General features: G+C 29.5%; 2 protein-coding genes across 2 annotated transcripts; both read left to right on the top strand.

The window, feature by feature from the left end:
* The first annotated feature begins 10,754 nt into the window (after positions 1-10,754).
* LOC106763008 (peroxidase 47) lies at positions 10,755-12,881 on the top strand. Its single transcript, XM_014647163.2, has 4 exons — positions 10,755-11,164; positions 11,771-11,959; positions 12,103-12,265; positions 12,411-12,881. The coding sequence occupies exons 1-4, from the start codon at positions 10,952-10,954 to the stop codon at positions 12,788-12,790; spliced, it is 945 nt and encodes a 314-aa protein (XP_014502649.1). The 5' UTR covers positions 10,755-10,951; the 3' UTR covers positions 12,791-12,881.
* Positions 12,882-14,314: 1,433 nt separating this feature from the next.
* LOC106763085 (vesicle transport protein SFT2B) lies at positions 14,315-22,782 on the top strand. Its single transcript, XM_014647264.2, has 6 exons — positions 14,315-14,683; positions 17,010-17,063; positions 17,613-17,686; positions 21,030-21,147; positions 21,246-21,304; positions 22,457-22,782. Exons 1-6 carry the CDS (start codon positions 14,531-14,533, stop codon positions 22,533-22,535), a joined length of 537 nt encoding a protein of 178 aa, XP_014502750.1. The 5' UTR covers positions 14,315-14,530; the 3' UTR covers positions 22,536-22,782.
* Positions 22,783-23,507: the final 725 nt, after the last annotated feature.

Below are 23,507 nucleotides of genomic sequence, written 5' to 3'. Positions count from 1 at the left end.
CAAATTTTTCACTTATTTAAGACTTTAATTTCTTTTTTTTTTTAATCAGGAATATGTGTCAGTCTTTATTCTGAGATTAATTGTAATAATTGTGATTATAATATGAGCTCCCAAATATAATATTTTTTATATTTAAAGTTTTAATTATTTTTCTGAATAAATAATTTCAGTATAAAAATGGTTGAGCATTTTCAATTATTTTTTTCCCATTCAATTTTTTTTTTCACAGGCTCGAATATAAAGCATTATTATTTGATAAAATCAATTTTTAACAAAAGAAAAGTATGACAAAAACAGGATTTCTTTTTTATGATTTAAAATTAATTATAAAATAAAAAGCATTTTTCTATGATATATTTGTCACACCTATTCTTTAACAGGCAATTACTGGTGTTTACTCTTTTTAGCCCATTCATATACACAAAATTGAGAGGTGTATGAAAACATTAGCGTTGCAAAAAGAAACTATAATGCTGGGCCAAACTTGTTGCACTAGTTTAGGGTGCTATATTTGTTTTGAGTATATAAAAAAAGTTAAATATAAGTTATTTTTAAGAATTGATTTTATATAATTAAATTTTCTTTTAGCTTAAAATTATTTCAAATAATTAAACTTTGTAAGTTTCATTTTCTATTTAATAAGTCTCTCCATTTGCGGAAAATTTTAATAAATTTTAATAAATTTTAACTATATTTCCATAACGTGCCAAAACATACAATGTTTTATTAAATAAATTATACTCACTACATTTTATTTCATTTAATTCTTTTAATGAGAATCTAAAAAACAACAGTTTTTAAAAGATAACATTAGAATATTTTAACAATAAAAGTTTAAAATTATAAATAGATTTGAAGTTCATTTTATAAAAATAGCATCCTTCTATATTTGTTTTTAAACTTATCTCTTACATTTTTTTTTTATCTTTTTTAGGTTATTTTAGCTTATTGATTTACATGTGATGGATTACTTTAATGTATGTGACTCAATCATACTCATAATGAAATTCTGGTAGTTTATAATCATGATGATGTGTTAAACTCTATTTTGAAGTTTTATTGTTACAGTTAGATCATCTTCTGAGAGATAAAATTCTAAGGAATAACATGAATTGTTTGATTGAGATAATGAAAATTAATTTTAATCTTTGCATTTTTTATTTATATTAACTAAATTGAGTTCTAAAGTCGCAAACTTATATAAAGGATCGAGTTTATGTGATAAAAGTTGAAGAAGACTTCTATAGTGGAATTTAGGATAATGGTCACTATATATGTCGATGTTATAAGTGATTATACCTTGTCATGTATGATTAAGACTTAGTAAATATGGGTTGATCGGGACACTTTATTTATGATTATAGGGCATGTGTTTGACTTCAAGCGTATTTGATTAAATACATAAGTTTGTAATTGAATTTATACATTATTATGCCATGAATCTTTTAAATTGTGTTGTTATTGATAAGAATGTATGACTAATTTGAGTATTATCATATTTTATATGCATTGTATGATTACGGATTGTGGATATATTTCATAAATATCGTTAGCCTACCTTTCTTATTTGTTGGTTGTTGTGTTTTCTCTTTTGTTATAATCTACTGATGTGAACAAATGAAGCTACAAGTGACTCTGAGGTTAATCAATAATTTGGAGGTTGTTTGGGATGATGAGAAACTCTCCCACTCCTCCTTGGGTCTTCAATCTTCATCAATGGCCCCTTTTAGGTTTAATGAGGGGGAGAATCTACAAATTGAGGGTGTTAACGCAAATGGGAGGCACCATTGGGTCTCGAAGTAGCTGCTAGGTGCCTTGGAAAAAAAACCTTATTCTTCTATTGAGTTTCATTTTTTTCCCATCTCCTCTTTTTGTAAACCTTAAGTTATCCACTATGGAGAGTTGACCCTATTGTTGAGATTAGATGTAATAAGCTAAAATCTTGTGTAACTTGTGTTTTTCGTATATGTGTGTTTTTCCAATTAAATTTAATATTTGATTTTTATGCTTAATGCTTACTGTGGTTTGATCTCATGACTTGATTGTTGGTTTTGAGGTATTGAAAAATGTCTTTTGAAACTATAATTAAAATTGAATACTTAATGGAGCTTGTATCTAGGGATAAAACATGATTCATTAGTAATCTAAAGAATCTTGAATTTAATGCATGGTTGTTTGTTGATGGATTGAACTTTGATGAGTTATCATACGCTCAAAGTCACTAGGAATAATATTTAAGTAAGTAAACTTTGAGTTGGTTTTAACTTGAATATGAAATTGAGATGTTCGTGGATGCATGAGAATGAGAATGAAGAGAATGAAATTTAGTCTTGACAATTGTATATACTTGATGTTAAATTTTGGTTGTACATCAACTCTTTGATAAAAGTACAAAAAGAGTTACTTTATGCTCTTGTGAGCTTTATTGTGTAATTTAGTTGTGAATTGCAAGAATTGTCATGTATTACATAAATTCACGTACAGAGAAAGATATTTATTATTTGTTACGTATGAACGATGCATTTGCCATTTTCTACTAAGACATATCCAGATTTTACAAAAAGTTAGACAATTATTTTAAAGTATTAGATATAGTATCTAAAAAAAATTATTTTGAAAAAAAATAATGAAATAAAGTTTAAATATTTAAAAATTTTCATTTATTAACTTTGTATCTTAACTAATTACTAATATGTGCTTTATCTCATTTAAATTACTTATATTCTTGTACCATATTAATCTATGTTTATAATATATATGCTTACAAATATATAACATGGACGAATATACTTTAAGTTGTATGCTTCAAATATTATTTTTCTCTTCATGTTATATGTAAAAGAAAAAAAATTGTATTGATATGTGTGTACCGGGTTTAATAGACAAAAATATCCATATATTAAAGTATCTAAGTTTTAAAGTCAAGGGTATTTGAATAATTTTCATTCTCAAAACTAAAAAAAACAAACAAGAAACCCCCAAACCCTTACTCACCTCCCTTATCCCTCTCAACCCTTTCTCTTTCATCTCTTTCACTCCAACAGTTTCTCTATCATCCTATGGTAGACCAAACTGAAAAAAAAAATCAGAAATACTCGTAGTTAAATAATTTACCTTCGTAAAGAGTTGAGTAATTGACATATTCGCCTTCAGACAAAGGTTCATTCAAGATCTCCTCAATTTCACCATTTTCACTAACATCTCTAATTTCATCATTGCAGATGTTGAATCATCATCTCTTAAAAAATCTCCAAGCCAATTACCAATTCTTTCTTATGTCATTATGCTAGTGAAAAATAAATAAGATTAGATAAGACAAAAAATATGAGAAGAAAACTCATTATAAAATCATTTTTGTAAGAAATTGTTTAACAAGGAGTGTTTCTGATTTTTTTCAGGCCAATTACCAACTCCTTTGATGTCATTATACTTGTGAAAATTAGATAAAATTAGATAAGATAAAATTATAAAATGAAAACTCATTATAAAATCATTTTTTGTAAGAAATTGTTTAACAACGAGTGTTTCTGATTTTTTCCAGACGAATTACCAATTCTTTCATATGTCATCATGCTTGTGAAAATTAGATAAAATTAGATAAGACAAAAGTTATAAAATGAAAACTCGTTATAAATTATTTTTTTTTTTGTAAGAAATCGATTAACAGTCAATGTTTCTGATTTTTTTTTTTCAATTGGGACTACAGTAGAGATGACAAAGAAAAGGTTGGAGTGAGAGAGATGAAAGAAAAAAGGGTTAAGAGGAATAAGAGAGGTGAATACGAGTTTGAGGGTTTCTTTTTTTCTTTTTAGTTTCGAGAATGAAAATTATTAAAATACCCTTAACCTTAAAACTTAGAATCCATGATATATAAGGGTATTTTTGTCTACTAAAACCCGGTACACATTGCTAGAATGTACCAACTGAAAAACAGGCGTACGCGCGTTAGCAAACCCATATATATATATATATATATATATATATATATATATATATATATTATTCATTCAATCAGTGTTTGTGTATCAATGTGGTGGGAGCAAGGCATATGAAAAGGGAATGCTTAGACATGTCTATGGTTTGCATCACTGTGAAGGGTTTGATTACATCACACAAACTCATACCATACCACTAATGAATATAAACAATTAACCTTTGAGTACTAATACATATTTAATAAATGAGTGTTGAAAGGAATATTAATTTTTCTTTTGAAACATGACACAATGAAAACATAAAACGGTAATCTTAAAGTGTAGATGCAAGAAGTAGACCCGTGATTAGCTGACACACTTTCCATCAATTTGTAAGTTTATGAATATGTGAAACTGAACTTATGGTTAGGTTAAAATTAGATTGGCAAACATGTAAGGGTGAGCTACCATGCGAAAGAATATTAAAATGAGACATAATATTACCACTACACATAATTCATTTACAATGAAATTCATGTAAGACATTATACTAGACTCTATTATCCAAATAGAACATTGATGGAAGTGTCAGGTGGTCGTGCACTTGTGGTGACCTCCACTCCCCATACAACAAAAATCGTGGCAAAAAATAATCCAACCTATCACCACAAGGTTAGTCTGTTAACACATATGTCCAAAATCGACACATAGACTAGGACCTCATGCCCCTCTCACCACATAATTCATCCTTCTCTACTTGAGACTGGAGAGTTATTAGAGTATCAGGATGACTTTCCCATGAAGACTCTCAACATCAATGTATACACTAATACCATGTCACTACAAAATCTTTCCACGAGACTCATATCGTGTTTATATTCATCAACTCATACCATACCACTACAAAATCTCTTCGCAAGACTTATATCATGTTCAAATGCATAAATTCATATCTAACATAACAAAATACATCCATCAATGATTTCATATCAATCGAATATATTACAAAATAACTTAACAATACACATATAATTTGTTCGATAAGAATTAAATTGAAAACTCGTCGAGTAGACTTCCAAAAAAGAGAGGTGTGTCACAATAGACAACTCAAGTACCAAGTTTTTCCTAACCAAAGTGTTCCTTAACTAGTTCTTAACAAAATTCTCATTCACAAATTCAAAACAACTTATCAATATAAAAATTCAAATATGAATAGTTATATAACAAGCGCATAAGTTTTTCATTAACAATATTCACACAAAAATTCAAAGCATAAATAGTTATACAACAATATTATATCATAATATAAAAACTTATAAATCTTATTTTTCCTTACCTCTCTACTTCTTAGTGCATAATGTCCATCCCTTGCTTGCTATTTATAGGCCAAATTTCGGCACTATTTAAGTTTTTTTAATATGATTTTATTAAAATAATATTTTAATCCATCACTTGATCCAAGTTGATCTCCTGGTTTACTGCATGGTGGATGACTTATCCAATCAACATTTTAATATATATGTTTTTTATAATTCTTTTTACATAATTCTTAAAAATTTGAACTCATCTTTACAATTATTTATCATAAATTTTTACTTTTTTTACCATATCTTTCCTATTAATCATATTTTTTACTCTAAAATTATTATTACTAATAAAGAAGATTACTATAATTTATTAAGATGAATTTTCTTTTTTCCATTACAGGTCGCTATAAGTGTTTGGGGCCGATTTTCTTATTTAGCAACCGTCAATGGCTAAACTTTTTTTTATAGTGATTTTTCTAATAGATATAACACACACACACACACACATATATATATATATATATATATATATATATATATATATATATATATATATATATAATAAGTTAATAAATATATAACAACTACGTTTAAAATATTTGGAGATATGTAGGAAAAAGAAAATTATTATATATATATATATATATATAATAAGTTAATAAATATATAACAACTACGTTTAAAATATTTGGAGATATGTAGGAAAAAGAAAATTATTATAGAATTAAAATTACATGGCACTTTATTTATTTATTTAGTAAATTCTTTGAGGTTTGAAATATTTGAATTTTGAAAAAATATATATACTCTCTAAGCCTTTCGTGGTGCACGCATAATGATAGGACAAACTTATCAATTAGGTTTGTGGCAAACAATATACATGGGCAAAGGAATAATAATGCAATCAAGTGGAATAACAAATTTGACTTTTGAATGCTAATTTTTGCACCTTGAATATACAGAGATAGATAAGTGATGAACAAATTCTAAATAATCTTTTAATTAGGAGGAAGAACAATTATAAATATTGAAGTAATTGATTAATAATCCAAATGTTAATAAATTTTAATCAACTTGCTTTCAACGATAATGATTAATTAACTTTTAGTTGACATAGAATTTTATTTTAATGTTTTATTAAATCCAAATACATTTTATTTATAATATTCCACACTCAATAAATAATTGGTTTTGAAAATATATTATCATAGGATAATATGTTTTTTTATAATGCTTCCTTTAAAAAACATAATTATAAATTAATTTAAGGATTAAGTATGTTTTAATTTTAGTGAAAATTAAAATTAGTTTTTTTTTTTTTTAATTTTGAACTAATTTAGTCTCTATTTTTAGAATAACATAAATTTAGTCTTTTTAATCAAATTTCGTTAATTTTATTTAAAGTTTTAAATGCATCTTTCAACTAATATTAAAGAAAAAATGTCTTAAATAACGTAAACAACTCAAATGCTATTATAAAATATGTTTAAAACGTTAAATAAACTTAACAAAATTTGTTAAAATGACTAAATTCACATATTTCTAAAGTTGAGAGACTAAATTAAGTCTAATTTAAAAAATAGACCAATTCAAATTTTTATTGAAAATTAAAGAATAAAAACATATTTAACCCTTAATTTAATGAATTAGGAAATATATAGTATTAATTTTTTATTTTTAATATAAAGGTTTTACATACAAAATAAATAACATATGTCATTTTACACATTTCATTTTTCTTATTACTTCCTCTGTTATTCCTATATTTATTTCACTTAGTAAGAAAATTAGCCAAAGTTATTTTTTTAGTTTAAATTTAATTTAATCTTAAAATAAGATTTCACTTATTTATATATTGGATTTTAATTATATTTTTAATCGACATTAAATATTTAATATATTTTTTCACATTAAAAATTGAATATCACGAGTATAAATAAAATACTAAAAGGTAAATTAAAAATTTAACTTAACTTTTTAAAGTTTTATTACATGAGGTTTACATTATTTTGATATAAATTCTTTAACGGTTTTAAAAAAATATTGAATGTTGTAAAACAAAAACAAATTTTATTTATTTATTTAAAATTTTATAAAGTAAAAAAAAGTATGTATATTATGCAATAGATAAAGTATTATTTGAAAAAATATGAACCAACTTGATGCATTGACGTGCAACTACATATGAAGAGATCATCACCCATATACGTAACTTAGACGCGTTGAAGGCACTAAGAAAAACACTATCAACGTTGAAATTTGATGCTTTTCCCTGCACTTTTTCTTGCACTATTAAGCTTCGTCCCACTTTACATAAAGAGATAACAACACTTTCGTTTTTGAAATATTTTCCTCTCTTCTGAACATAAATGGCAGCCAGCTAGTAGCACCACACAACCATGAACAAACCCACTTTGCTTCGTTTTCAGCTTATTTGACTCAAATCCAGCAAAGTGTCATGGAGTAATGATGAGTTGACAATGCATGGAATGTAACCTTTACTTATAAGATTCATTAACATTTTGATTTTAGTATAGCTCTTAAAATGATCACAACCCATGGGTCAATTCGACCTACCACGGGTTCAGGTTGGATTGAGTTTGAAAAAATTGTATTTTTTTTATGCGAGTCAGATTTTAACCCAACTCATTTAAACCTGGCTCATGCGAGTCTTACTCGTGTTGGGCCGGGTTGGTGGGTTGGCTCACCAACTCACCTACCTAATGCGAGTCTTACAATTTAATTTTAATTTTATGAAAAGATATTTATTATTTTTTTTACTTGAAAAAATTATTTAAGTTTTCTATTTTCAAAATTAATTAAACACCCATGTTCCATGTTGGTCGTGAAATTTGAGATTAAGATTTGTTTAGATTTGAATCATAGAAGGTTTGTAATTTTTTTTTATTTAAAAAAAAATTGTAATTAAGTGAACCAGTGAGCCAACCCGTTTACCCACCAACCCGTGGTGGGTCGGACCGGGTTCAAATTTTTCTGACTCACTAATAAATGAGTCGGGTTGGATTGACTCACTAAGTAAACAATCCGTGATGGACTAGACTAGATCGGGCTGGATTACCGGTTTTGACGCCCCGTTTTGACCGTTCTAGATTTCAGTTCATTATTGTTCCATGTGCACTGAATTATAATATATAAAAATTGATTATAATGTTCGTAAATATTGATTTTATAAAATAAATGTATTGTGCTTTTTAAGTGTTCATATAAATGTTTATTTTTTTTAAAAAGAAATTGTTTATTTTGATGAAAAAGATTATATCAATCACTTAAATAAGTAATGGTTTTTGTTTTGATATCAAGTTGTTTTTGTTCTGATATCAAGTCGTCGAGTAATATCATTATAATCAATCATTATATTTATAGTTTGTTTTAGAACTTGGTCCGTGACATGATGATTTTATCCTTAAAAAATGTTTTCAAAAATATAAAAAGTAATAAATATTTAAACGGTTTGGATATCTCAACTCGTTAAACGTAGTAATAACATTTTTAAAATTTATTTGTTTTAAAAACACTTATTTTAGGTTTAAATTTAATTAATCTAATAATATTAACAACTAGTTAAGTTTATTTATGTACTTTTATTTTATATAAACATGATTAAATTTTTAACTATTGTTAATCATACTTGTTAAAATGATGCTTAGATATTTATACACAAAGTAAGTAAAATTAATTAAAATATGTGCTCACATTTAAATTTACTATTTTTTTTTCTCTTGTTTAAGTTTAGAGAGAATATTTTCAAATAAAATCAGATACACGTCATTATAAACTTAGTTTAGAAATAATATTTAAAAAACAAAATTGTTGAGAATCGCTATACAATAACAAAAATGGCAAATTGAAACAGAATAAGAGATAAAAGACCAAAATAAAATACGAAAAAATTGAAAATAAATCAAAACAAAGTCATTCTCATTTGTAAGAATTCAACTACACAAATTAAATCACATGTATTCATTTTGTATATCTCCTTCTCAATTTTTAGAAAAAAAAAGTAACATTATTTTTAAGCTCAAGATAACTTATATATGTATTGATCTGAAATATATCTTTATAGTTGCTCTGAGTTTTCGAATATTTTGTTTCCTTTTTCCTTTTAATTGTGGTTTTTGTTTTGCAAATTGTGATGAAAAAAAAAACTATATAGATGTAATTTCTTACTTTAGTCTTATATATGTTTTTAGTCCCTATATTTTGGAGCGATTTTGGTTTTAGTTCCCCAGGTACAATTTAGTTCTTCAACTTTAGAAAACTCTGATTTTAGTCATTTTTACCAAAATTTTTAAACTTTATTTGGTGTTTCAAGCATTTGGATTGCTTACACGGTTTGACACATTTTTGTTTCAATGTTAACTGAGAAACGCGTTTGAAACAACAAATAAAATTAAAAATTTTTGATAAAAAAGACTAAAATCAGAGTTTTCTAAAGTTGAAAGACTAATTTATACCTTAGTTTGAAAGCAGGACTAAAACCAAAACCATCCAAAATACAGGGACTAAAAATATATTTAACCCCACTTTAGAAAACATAGCTCAAAAGTAAAAGATAAAACACTACATATCTACACTTTCCCCTTTTCAATTTGCTATTACTCATTTTCGATCATTACGTGTAATGCAATAATATAACACACCTGTTTCGTATAATTTACATTAATCACGTTGAATATGTGTGTTTGAATATTTTAAGAATATAAATAATTACATTCTTCTTAAAAACACACATTAAAAATATCCTTAAAGAATATAGTTTCCTCTTTCTACTATTTTTCCATAATTTAAAGCTTAATAAAATCAAATAATTTAATAAATACTTCACACAAATGAGATGTTAACAAAATAAAAAATAAAAAAACAAAAACACCCTTCAATAGTTTCACTCCTAGCAAGCCTTGGGTGTTTTCTGCCGTTCAAAAATTTTATGAACTTCAAAAAAATCATAGACTTCAATAAAAAAAAAAAAATCGTAATTTTTTAGTGTCACTAAAATTGCATATATCAACTTAACACCACTTAAGGTAGAGTATCATGTTTCTCCATCGTAAATAATTGATTTTTCATGTTATCACAATATTAATGATAATTATGGAGTTTGAGAAGGCCTTTTAATGATTGTGTAATGTTTGTATGTATTATAATTATTAGTTTAAATATGAAATTAACCAACAATTATACTATTTTAATCAAAATATTATACTAATTTAACCCACATGTTAAAAGTCTAAATACCTATTTATTAAGGAGGTGTTTATTATTTTTCATAACTTTTTTTTTTTTTTATAGAATCTTAAGAGAAGTAATGAAAATTAGACTAATGATAAAATTATCCATATTTACCTTCACTTCGTACATATTACAAAGATAAAATTGTTATATTAAAATGAATTTTTGTATTTTTATTAAAAAGTAAAAAATAAAAAAGAATAATGTCAAATGTAAAATATATGTGTGTGAAAAAGTATATATTTTTTTAACATTATTGCAGGAGAAGTGATTAGGCCATGAACAGGAGCTTAAACATGTGGGAACTGCAACAAGGGTGCCAGCTTTTCCCAACTATAGAAAGCTTCCCTTGCTGGGCCACATTACAAACTAAGTTCAACTCACACCAAGTATTGTGTGTGTATCTATCTATATATATACCTTGTTGTTTCATCAAGATGCTGTACAAAACCCCTTTTGAAGTCTTTGAAGACTGTGATCATGGCTAATTTGCTGACACTGCTTTTTTATGTGGAGATGATAGTGGTGAGTGGTTTCAGTTTGGGAGCAAGTGGCTTGAACATGAACTACTACTTGTTCAGTTGCCCTTTGGCTGAACTTATTGTTAAGAACACAGTCAACAGAGCTCTGCAGAATGATCCCACTCTAGCAGCAGGGCTTGTTAGAATGCACTTCCATGATTGTTTCATAGAGGTTCATTTTCTTTCTCTTTTCTCTTGTATACTTTCACACCTATCAGAAATTTTTATATACCATTAAACTATATATATAGTGAATAATTTCTCCATATTTACATATATATTGATGCAACAAAGTGGTAAAAGAAATCGTTAGAGATCAAATACAAGAATTAGCATTTGTTTCTTCACTTGCAGTCTAAACTTTTGAAATGTTGATCCATGACAGAATATTAGAGTCTGTGAGATGCTGATGTCTAAGTTGGTGGTTATCTACCACTGTTCTAATGAAAGAAGAATGTTATTCATCATAGCATAGGGCAGTTGCTGGGTTACTTCAAGTCCAAGGCTCTTCTGTGGGATCTTATGCTAACTAATGATGCAATTTTTAAAAAGATTTGTGCTTTTTATACAAGTTTTTAAATGTTATTATACTGTTGCTTCATGCCAAAGAAAGAAGAGAGGAGATAGATATGATTAAAGTAGTAATACAAATACAAAAAGCTAAGATACTTATAAAAACACATGTACGTTAAAGTTAAAAACTATACATTAGCTTAGGTTTTAACTATTATTCATGAATATGAGTTATACTTCAAAAGGGTTTATTTTTGTCTACTAGGGATGTGATGGCTCTGTTCTGATCGACTCCACTGAGGACAACACAGCAGAAAAAGATTCACCAGCAAATTTGAGCTTGAGGGGCTATGAAGTAATAGATGATATCAAGGAAGCGCTTGAAAATCAATGCCCAGGAGTCGTTTCATGTGCTGACATTCTTGCTATGGCTGCTAGAGATGCAGTTTTCTTTGTGAGATCAAACTACCACATATTTCATTTTCTATTCGTGATTTTCCATTTCCTTTCTGGGTCTAACAGTATTGAAGCATCATTAATATGTGAAGTAAGATAAATTTTAGAGCATATATTCTGATTAAATTCTTAAATGTGTAGGCAGGGGGTCCTGTGTATGACATACCAAAAGGTAGGAAGGATGGAACAAGGTCCAAAATTGAGGATACCATCAATCTTCCTGCACCCATTTTCAATGCTTCTCAGCTCATCAAGGTGTTTGGGCAACGCGGGTTTTCAGCAAAAGACATGGTGGCTCTCTCAGGTAATATGATATGCCTGTGTGTGTTGAATAATTTCAAGAGAATATAGAATTAACCATGCATGCCATGTGTTTGAATAATAGATTATGACTCATTTCCAAATCAGTAAGCACTAAATAAAATGGTTAATGGTTCATGATTGGGCAGGAGCTCACACATTAGGAGTGGCAAGGTGTTCTTCATTTAAGCAGAGACTTACCCCACTGGATCCATCTTTGGACTCACAATTTGCGAAGACGCTCTCCAAGGCATGCAGTGCTGGTGACAGTGCAGAGCAACCCTTTGACTCCTCCAGGAACGATTTCGACAACCTATACTTCAACGCTCTGGTCTCAAACAACGGTGTTCTCACATCAGACCAAACGTTGTACACTACCCCACAAACCAGGAACATTGTGAACACTTATGCAATGAACCAAGCTTTGTTCTTCTTGGATTTTCAACAGGCGATGGTGAAGATGAGCAAGCTCGATGTCAAAGAAGGGTCCAAAGGGGAAGTTCGAAAAAATTGCCATAAAATAAATTGAACTTTTGTTGTGAGGCTTTGGTTATATGGAATGGAAGGAAAAAGTTATTTTAACCGACTATGCATACCTGTGATTAATCCGTTTCAAATAACTTTTTAAATATAAATTTAAATAGATTAATAAAGTGATAACACTTATTCTGTTATCAACAAAAATCGTGGAAATATCAGCATCGGAATAAAAATATATGATATTCAATTGATTTGATCATAATAACAACTTTTTGACAATAGGACGTCTGTCATCGTTTTATTAGTTTGTTTGAATTTATTTAAAAAAAAAATTAAAACGAACCAATTATAAGCTATAAAGGATACCTTGTCAAAAAATTGTAAAAAAAAAATTGTTAAAGAACTTTTTTTCTTTTAAGAAACTATGATGAGTTATCATTCATTAGTGAGAGATGAAGGTAATAGTCTTTAATCTATACTATATTATTGAATAATAATACTATCACATATTTTTACAATCATTTAATGCAGAATATAAGTATTAACAATAAATATTTCACAATATTTTAAAAATATAACATAATTTGACGATAGGTTATTATATCATGACATATTATTTATAACTATCTTTAAGATATTTTATAATACAACAAATTATTACATAATAAGATATTATTTGTAAATATATTAGAAATATTTCATAATATATTATATGGAGGTATGTAAATAATGTAATTTTGATTTCTATATTTTATATTGGTCTTTATTTTTATTTTTTTGATAAAAGAAAAGCTAAAACATCATTACACATGTTTTTTAGATTATATTAAATAACTATTATTTTTTTTTTAACTAGTCTTTACTATTACCCTTTTCAATCTCAGAAAACCACTACTTGTCATACTTATTTTCTCCCAATATCATTGAGTAATATTCAAGGGAAAAATAAGTTATAAATAATTGAATTGAAAACTAGCGAAAATTAATTAGTATTTATGAAAAAGAATAAGAAATAACTCAATTTAAATATCTAAAAATAGTGAGACCAAAATTCTGAATTACTAAGATATAAAAAATCAAAGCTATAATTATTTTTGAAGTAATTATTTATTTCTTCAATAGTACTTACTTCGGATATTAGAAACGTAAAATAAGATTACATATATAAATGAAGTTTAATATAAACCGCATAAAAATATATAGTTCTTAAAATTATAAGCAATATATTTTTAGTTTTGAAATAAAGTAGTAACAAAAAAATGTTCAAAAGTGGAGATGTATATTTGACATATTTTGAGTGTTCCAAAAATATATTTGTAAATTTAATTTATTTGGAAAACTATACACAAATTCACGTCAATTTTTAGAAACTAAAAACATAATTAAAAATATTATTTGATTTAAACTATAAGTTATTTTTGTATTACAGTTACAATATGTGTTTATTCAATATTTTAGAATGTATTCAAAATAGTTTTTAAATGATTTTGAAAATACATTTGATGAAAGAAAAACATAAACAAATAGAAAAATAGAGCCCAATTTCTGGCCCAAGTCCTAAGGTATCTTCATAATCACATAAAAAAACAGAACAGAGAGAAAGCTGTTACATGAGCTTGGTTTCAGTGAAATGGAGTCGTTGTTGTGATATCTCCATCGAAATTCCACACAATTTCTGAAAATCGAAGCAACTTCTCCACTTAGTTACCGTTTGTTCCCATAACCACAGATCCACCGTTTTGTTTTTTCATTCTATTTTTCCGTTTTCCCTAAAAAGTGTGGGAAAACAATGGAAAAGATGAACAGAGCCTTCGAGAAAGTGAAGATAATGGTGGGAATGGACGTCGAAGACGAAGAACAGCAAGCTGCAGCATTGGAAAACAGCAACTCATTCGCCTTTGTGGACGATTTCAACCGCAACTGCACCTTGTCCACTACACAGGTTTCTAATTCGCTCCATTTCTGTTCCAATTGGCAAATTGAATGTGGTAATCGTTTCGTTTCCGAGAAAATAGAATAATACGCAGTGATGAAATAAAAGGAAGAAAAAATTTGATTTGTGGTTGATTCGGTTGGCGAAACGGTGGTGCTAGGTTTTGAACGTGGATCTGATCCTTAATTGTGGTTTTCACATTGCTATACTTTATAATTTGATTATCCTTTATTATCATTTTCCAAGTTCTGGTGTTTTAATTTGATTTACTGTTGCCAGATCAGAAACTTTTGTAGTTAGTGTGTTAGGCTGGAAGATAGGTTGGTAAAATGTTTTTTTATCTCAGTGTTAGATGAGGAAAGCTACTCCATATTAACATAATTCTGACAATAGCTATGCCTGCACATCAGACCCAAATTTACTGTCCCGTGTGGATTTTTTTTTTTTAATGGAGATCTTATAATAATAATAATGTAAAAGGTGATAAATCGTGTACCCACGCGTATCATGAATCCATACTTTTACTGCATTCCTACGAACTATCCTAAGTGGAACAAGTCAAGTCACCTGGAGATTTATTTGTCCCCCTCTCGATTTACAACGTTTTTAAGGAAAATTAGCAAAATGTTGCCGCGTCGGAATATTTTTAAATTTTAACCTTGAATTGGCGAGGTGCACGGGTATTGGAATAAATGTATAGAGAGTTGCATGGGCTGTGGTCATCACTTTTTTTGCTTTTGCATACTGGAAGTTATCATTGTTATCAATAATGGATTATAGAAAATGGAAGAAAGCCAGTCCGGGCTTTCAATAGCATGCCATAGCGGCAAGGCTTGCCCTGCACTCTACAGGGCCGGCCATAGCAGAGCGGTTTGTTGTAGAAGCCATAGCAGACTAAAGAGCATTCATAGTGACAGTGTACATACTCCAAAAGAGCTATCTGAGCAGAGACCTTAGGGCCTTTCTAGGGGGTCATTTTTTCGATTTAAGTTTCCGAAAGTGAAATCTATAACCACTATATCATATAGTAGATAGTGTTGCAAACAAATTGTGGAAGTCACATGGCTGTTGTATATAAGATATATTATATATCAACTAAATATGTATCAAAATTAGTTGTATGCAAATAAAAGGTGTATAAAAATTGGCTTAATATGAAATTGTTAACTCAAAAGTTCAGTTGTCTGGAGACTTTCGGGAACTGACAAGATGTAGGATAAATTTTGCTACTGTGGTGCCATAGCAAGCATAACAGCGGGTGGAGTTGCAATTACATATCCGAGGACTTCTGCAATGCTGTAGCACTTTAGTGGTTATTTAACAACACAATTTTTACAATGTTACTCAATCCACAGATGATATGGGATTGGGAAATCAAATCAAGAGAAAACATGCAGATAATATTTTCTAATAGAAATTAACATTGTAGATTTTTTTATTGTTGGAAATAACTTATACTGGCATTAAGGTGGTAAGTGAGAGCTGAGTATGATTCACTGATGGATTGCAGGAATAACCGAATGTCTTTGCAAAATATTCATAGAAGGGTGATGCAAAATAAATATTTGTTGGAAGATGAATTTGGACGCCTGAAATACAATTTATTTGGATGAGAATTTTATGGATTGTCTTATTTGAACTGAATTACAGCGATATTGTACAACTTTTCGGTTCATTTGTACTCTAAGATGTGCCTTGGTATTAAAATATGCAGTCTATAGAGGTACCATGTTATTAGGTTCCTCAGTTTAAATTCTCAATACACTAACTGTGAAATTCCTATTATATAATGTTGCCTTTTGTTTCAAACAATGGTGAGGACCCAGAACTACATGATAATGTTAGATTGGTATTAGTAATTCACAAACTCAAATCAAACATTGGACATTGGGGAGCATAATGATACTCTCTCTCTCTCTCTCTCTCTCTCTCTCTCTATATATATATATATATATATATATATAATGTATGTATATTTGTAATTGTTCCATTCGGGTTACTGGTTATTGTTGGGGGTTGGCTGGTTGGTTAGTAATTGGGGAATATAGAAAAGGTCTGCAATATCAGTTTTACTTTATGTTTTTGTAAGGCCTGATTAACTCCTGTGATTAGGGCTATTATGCTATTTTCCGCATCTCGCAGTTTCTACCCTCTAAATCTCTCTTTTCTCCTATATGTTTGATTCTTTTACTAAACCGTGTGCATCAATTGCCTCATGTTTTCTTATTTACCCAAACTTCTATCATGTTGAAATGTTCATTTGATTCATCTAACAGGTTTCTATTTGTACATTGTCTTTCACAGTTTAACTAATAAGCTCTCTGTCTGTGACCAGAGACTATATGGTTTTGCCATATGCTTTGCTGCTGGATTAACTTGTACACTATTGGTAAGTTTGACATTATAATTTTTCTTGTTAAATAAGTGAAGCATTATTGCTAGTGCTTCTGTTCAAAGTGGAGATATTAATATTAAGCTTGAATCTTTCATAGAATATGGCCAAATCCAATTCTGAAAGGCAGCCCAAAAAAAGCCCCGTACACTACCAGTGTGGGCTCCCGTATGCACCTTATACTCCTGTGAATGTTGATAATGTTTTTATGTCCAGTATAACTGTAACATAGGACCGATAGAGTCAAAACCCAAGGCAGCAACAATGCCATTGAGATGTGTTCACTATTATATTATAGTTATAGAGAATAAGCAAGAAACTCCTATTATTTTGGCTTCTTTTACTTAAATCAACAACTGGTAATGAGGGTAATGGCTTCTCTTGCCTTTTGTATGAAAATTTGATGGGAATATAGTTCTTTTCACTTCGTTTCTGAAAATTTGACTTACAACTGTTACTCTTTCTACTTTAATGTATAATAACTCATTTATTTTGACAGACAAGAATAAGCACTAATAAATGGCATTTCCCTCTCCTATGTTACAGTCCATGCTTGTTTTCTTCAAGCCAATCAAGTTTGCAATAGCATTTACTCTTGGTAATTTGCTTTCACTTGGAAGGTATGTTCTGTTTTAGAGCTGTATAATTACATTATGATGCAGACTTGCTTATACTCTGCAATTTAATGTATTAGAAATGAGGATACACTTAAACAGGTTTCAAATATTATGCTCTTATAAGTAATGGAAAATGTTTTTTTCTTTCTTTCCTTTGGAAAAGGGGGTGTGGGAGCAGACGATAATGTTTCTTTACTCTTTACATCACTGTACACCGCACTAATCCTATGAACCTCAGATTAATACTTTTTCTACCTGATAGGCTATTTTGTTATTGGGCTCTCTTTGTGGACTTGAGTCCAAAAGAATAATCAGTAAAATCCATTAAGTAATACAGGAAACTGGAGCTTAACCCACAGATCGCTGAGTGAAATGAGAAATGGGGCATTACAGTGACTAGGTCAGCTCTTCAAGGTTGCCTAGCTTCCTCCTGAGTCCAACTGTTCTTGCGGATTCTTGCTTGCCTTCTGCTCATTCTATGTCTTGGTTTAGTAGCCTTTGCAAACTTCTGACCTTCCTTACTCTTCCTCTACACTTCATCCCATCCGTATGTCTAGTCTATTCAAAGAAATCTCCCCTGCATATTCTATTTTATCTCACCTTTGTTACTCATGATTGTCCTTAATCACTTCCTTTCTTTCCTCTTCACCTAGGCTCTTGTTATTATTGAGTATCTATCACAATTCTTAAAAGAGAGACTTTCATGGTTTAATTTCTGTTCTTAAGGATGAAGAGCACCAAGTATTAGGAAGTCATTCTAATAAAATAGATGTTACATGTTTTGAATTCTTACTTTGTGTTAAACAAATTTTGACAACGAATATAGAACTACTTTCTTAAGGCTAGGATATCAATATGAAAATAAGCAAGACCGATTTGCATAATCTCATTCTGGACTTCAATTTCTTTTTTCTTTCTTTTAGATGGGTGACGCAACACTTACTATTATGTGCATTTGACGTCTTCATTGTATATACAAAAGTTTATGATTTAGACATTATTTTTTGCTGTAAGTAGCTACATTGATCTGTGGGCCAGATTACTAGTATTAAGTGATCATTTTTCCATAGATGCAATCATCAATATTTAAATTTTATTTATCTTTATTTAAATTAAAAATGGCTAAATAGTTTGAAGTTCAAAAATTATGAATAGATTCATATATTTTATTGTTTCATCGTACTCTTACAAGTGTTTATTCATATATTTTTAAGACATCTATATTATATTTCCACCATAAGAAATATTGATTTCTTAAATTGCTATTGTAGTAAGTGAGAGTATTCTTTTTGTGCTAAATATTTTTTGAATATGTATTGATATTTATTCTTATCAGATATCTCAATATGTTTGCTTTGTCAATGCATACGATACTTGGTGATGGAAAGTTGATTGGTGATAACTTTTTGGACCCTTATCGAAATTTGAGAATTGTACTCATGCAAGAGAAACTTGTTGTGCCTAAATCAAAAGACAAAGATGATGTTGAGTTTTCTAGCACTTTTAAGAAGTACTTAGAGGATTACACATGAATGCAAAATGCATCATCTTAGCATCAATGAGTTCATAACTCTAGAGCCAACATGAGGACATTGATCCATCTGCTATCATCTTAAGAAGATGTTTGGTTCACAAAGTAGGCAATCAGATACCAGCTATCTAAGACCCTGTTTAGGTCAACACAATAGGTCCAAATTGTGTGAAAATGCTAAAGGTCGAACTGCATGTTCTGAACATGATTAGTCATATAGAACAACTTGAGAAGTTGGATCACAAACTTGGGAAGGAGTTATCCCAAGATTTGATTATGTAATCACCCCCTAACTCATTCTCACAGTTCATTGTTAATTTTAACATGAACAAGATGGATGGAAAGTTGCATGACATGTTGAAATTGTTGGTTGACTATCAAAATCAGGTAGATTCTAGTAAGAACCAAGGATCTGTCTTGGTGATTGGAAAATCTAACAAGAAAATGGGCAAAGGCAAGTACAAGCCTAGAAAGAAACCTTTTGCAGCAAAGGTTGGTGTGACCAAGCCTAAGCTAAAGAAAGGCAGTGTTGGGAAAAGTTATGCTTTAACTGCATTTGATACTCGTCAATGGAAAGTTGGTTGGTGACAACTTTATGGACTGATATCAAAATTTGAAAATTGATCTACTCAATGAAAAGATAGGGATACTCCTTCTTCATAAACTCTTCTAACTCCGAAGTAATCTCTTGTGTAGTTTCATTCCAAAGCACCTTTACTGTGCGAATATCTTTTCCTCGCAACGTCTTGGTTTGCACATCCAACAACCGTATTGGTCCAGCATCGAAGGTTAAGTCCTCCCCGACTTGAATATCATCAATCTCCAACACACGAACAGGATCTGGGACATACTTCCTCAATTGAGATACATGGAAGACATTATGCAAGTTTTCCAACTGAGGTGATAGTGCTATCTCATAGGCTACTGGACCAATCCTCCTGAGCACTCGATATGGTCCTAGAAACTTTAGTAACAACTTTCTTGGCTTGATAGCCCTCCCAACTGTTGTTGTTGGTGTTACTCGCAAAAATACATGATATCCAACTTCAAACTGTAGAGGTCCTCTTATTCGCGTAAGACTTCTATCGGTTCCGAGTTGTCCCCATCTGCTCTCTAATCAATTTCACCTTGTCAGTAGTTTGCTGCAACAACTCAGGACCTATTCTCATTGAGTCTCCATTCTAAAACCAACACAATGGCGTTTAATATCTCCTTCTATTCAAAGCTTTAACAAAAACGAATATACTCCCACTTACTACAATATGAATATACTCCCACTTACCGCAATAACAATTTAAGAAATCGATATTTCTTTTAGTGGAAATTTAATATAAATGTCTTAAAAATATATGAATAAACACTTGTAAGGGTATGATGAAACAATAAAATATATGATTCTATTAATAATTTTTCAGCTTCGAACTATTTAGTCATTTTTAATTTAAAATTCTAAACTTGTAAAAAATTATCTAAAGCAAAAGAGGTATATATTCTTACAATAGAGATAACATTTAAATATCGATGATGATTGTATCTATGGGCAAATGATCGCCTCAATACTAGTAATATGGACCACAGATTGGCCTAGCTACTTACAGCAAAAAATAATGTTCAAATCATAACTTCTATATATACAAGTAAGAAATCATATGTTCATAATAAAGAGTGTCACATCACCCAGTTAAAAGAAAGAAAGAGGAAACTAAGTCCAAAACTAGAATTTTCAAATATATTATATGAATATAATATATGAAACACCTTTTCAATGATGTTCTGTTTACTTTAAATGCTAAGTGGAAATATTTTTTATGACAGCACAGCATTCCTGATAGGTCCCAAGAGGCAAGTGACAATGATGCTTGATCCTGTTCGTATATATGCAACTTCCATATACATTGCAAGTATGATAATCGCCTTGTTTTGTGCTCTCTATGTAAGTCAACATGTAATTGTCTTTTCTTCCTTTTATTTAATCACAAAAAGAATCCTATCTTTTACTAGCTTATTGTCTCGCTATTTTGCATTAAACAGGTCCATAACAAGTTACTGACATTTCTTGCACTTATTTTGGAGTTTGGGGCACTTGTTTGGTACGTATCAAATTTTCCACTTGCCTTCCATATAACCTGAAGTGTGGGCGCACATTAAGTTACCATACCATAAATCTGATGTGGCATAAAGTAATATGCCTATTGTAGGGAAACCTATGAAGATAAATTCAATTGTATAATGTATATGCTCCAAAGAGACAGGCTTTATGTCAACCGATAAGCCCCAAAGCAATAAAGTTTGAATTGTTATGGAATCAGTTAGCGGAGCCACGAACTGATAATAAATACTGAAAATAGATATATAAATTAAATGCTTAAAAGAGCCCCAAATCTATTTAGTGAATGTGTATGTTTTAGTTAGAAATGGTTGGAGTGTTTTGTAGCGTGATAGGGACTGTGTTGATAAGGGTAAAAATAAGATAAAAAGGGAAATTTGGCCACAGTGCCTTTCTAGTTAGGCAGAAGACTGGGAATTGGAAATAAACTAAGCACAGTTCCCATTCGAAACTTCAATTGTGATTAATTCAGTGATGAGTAGTTCTGAGGCAGACATTATGATGTGTAGATGGTGCAGCTTCGTTTTTGCACTAGAACCTGACAAACTGGCTTCAAGCTGGGTCAACTCTGTGAATAGCAACAGTTGTAATGAATCAACTAGCCTTTAGTTGGCTGATGTGGCAATATCTGATGCGACTACATCTTTACTAAAGCTACACATATTAGCCGTCAAAAGTGAGAAACCAAGGAATGAGGCTAACACCCAAATAATTCTACCACCACTACACCAATGTGCTTTATCATTTTATGTTTTGGTATAAAATACCGTATACTTGAGAATTATTTTTAAAAATAAGCGAAACTTAAGCATTTAATTTATATCTCTTATCAGTATTTATTGTCATATAATAGTTTGACTACTCAGATAGATAATTGTGTTGGTAATAGATCAGAATTAAATCCGTACTTTGAAGTTTGAACTATATAAACCTTGTTATTAATAAAAGCTTATATAGCATGTAAAACTAAAAGCACTTTCTTTCATTTGAAGTATTAATGATATGTATGTTTCAATATATGCTTAATTTGATATCTCTTCAAGAATGCAATAATATGATTTACCCTGTTGTGATTGACATGTATCCAGTCCTGTATAATCTGACATTCTTCTATGTTCTGATATATGATTGGCAGGTATAGTTTGAGCTACATCCCTTTTGCAAGGTCCATGGTTTCAAAGATCATGGCTTCATGCTTTGACACTGAATTTTAGGCTATAAACTCAAAAGACTGTGGCATTGTCTGTCAAACTCACTTCATTGACACCCTCAATTTCCCTTGAAGTCCTACAGAAAAGGGATTCTGCCGCTGAAATACAGTTATGGATTATGATTTTCTTTATTGTCTGCTCTTTCCTTTGGTGGAGTCTTGTATAGGTTCCACTAGATTGTTAGACGTAAAATCTTGTGCATTTGTATTATGTTGTCAATGAGCTAATGTAAAGATTTTCGTTTCTCTCAGCTCTGTCCTCTCACTCTTCACTCTTCTAAAACTAAATTCCTTGTCTAAGTAATTTTTGAAAAAAAGTAAAATTTAAATGGATTTCTGAAAATTTTTAGAGTTTTGTTTAACTTCATATAAATAAATAAAAAAAGAAACTGATTTGAATCAAGACTAAAAAAAATTGAAGGCTTAAGTGAAATTCTAAATATTTTAGAAATTTACTTGGGTTTCTTTAGTTTCATATATTACTATGATATTAAGATATAATTTTATGAAATTACTCATTTGTTCATGAATAAAAACTTATGGTTGCATCTTTACCTTATTCTCCAAGAAAATTAACAATCAGTAAAGAGAATGACATGTTGCACCAACTCTCAAATGTTTTCTCATGTTTCGATTTCTGTAAAATAAGTGACTTTTTATTATGCTTTTTTTGGTTTTAGTTTGTTTTCAATTCTTCTAAAATTGAAATTATTAATTTTTATCTCTTGTATTATTTAGGCTTAAATCCTTAATTGGTCTTCATGTTAAAGTGTATACATTGGGTCTTCATATTTTGCAATTTGTGTCAATTTAGTCCCTTTGAACCATCAATTTGGCTTGAAAATTGCTAGTGGACAAGTCATTTTGAGTTGCAGCATGTTTATTAACTGTTTGAACATTTGGACACCTTCCAATTACTGTTACAAACTTGTTTGAAGTGTCATTAATTCGCTAAATTGACACAAATGGCAAAACA

The sequence above is a fragment of the Vigna radiata genome, chromosome 1 (genome assembly GCF_000741045.1).
Source record: "Vigna radiata var. radiata cultivar VC1973A chromosome 1, Vradiata_ver6, whole genome shotgun sequence".
Classification (NCBI taxonomy): Eukaryota; Viridiplantae; Streptophyta; class Magnoliopsida; order Fabales; family Fabaceae; genus Vigna; species Vigna radiata.
Note: the sequence above shows the minus strand (reverse complement) of the source record. Positions and strands in the feature narration are given on the sequence as shown.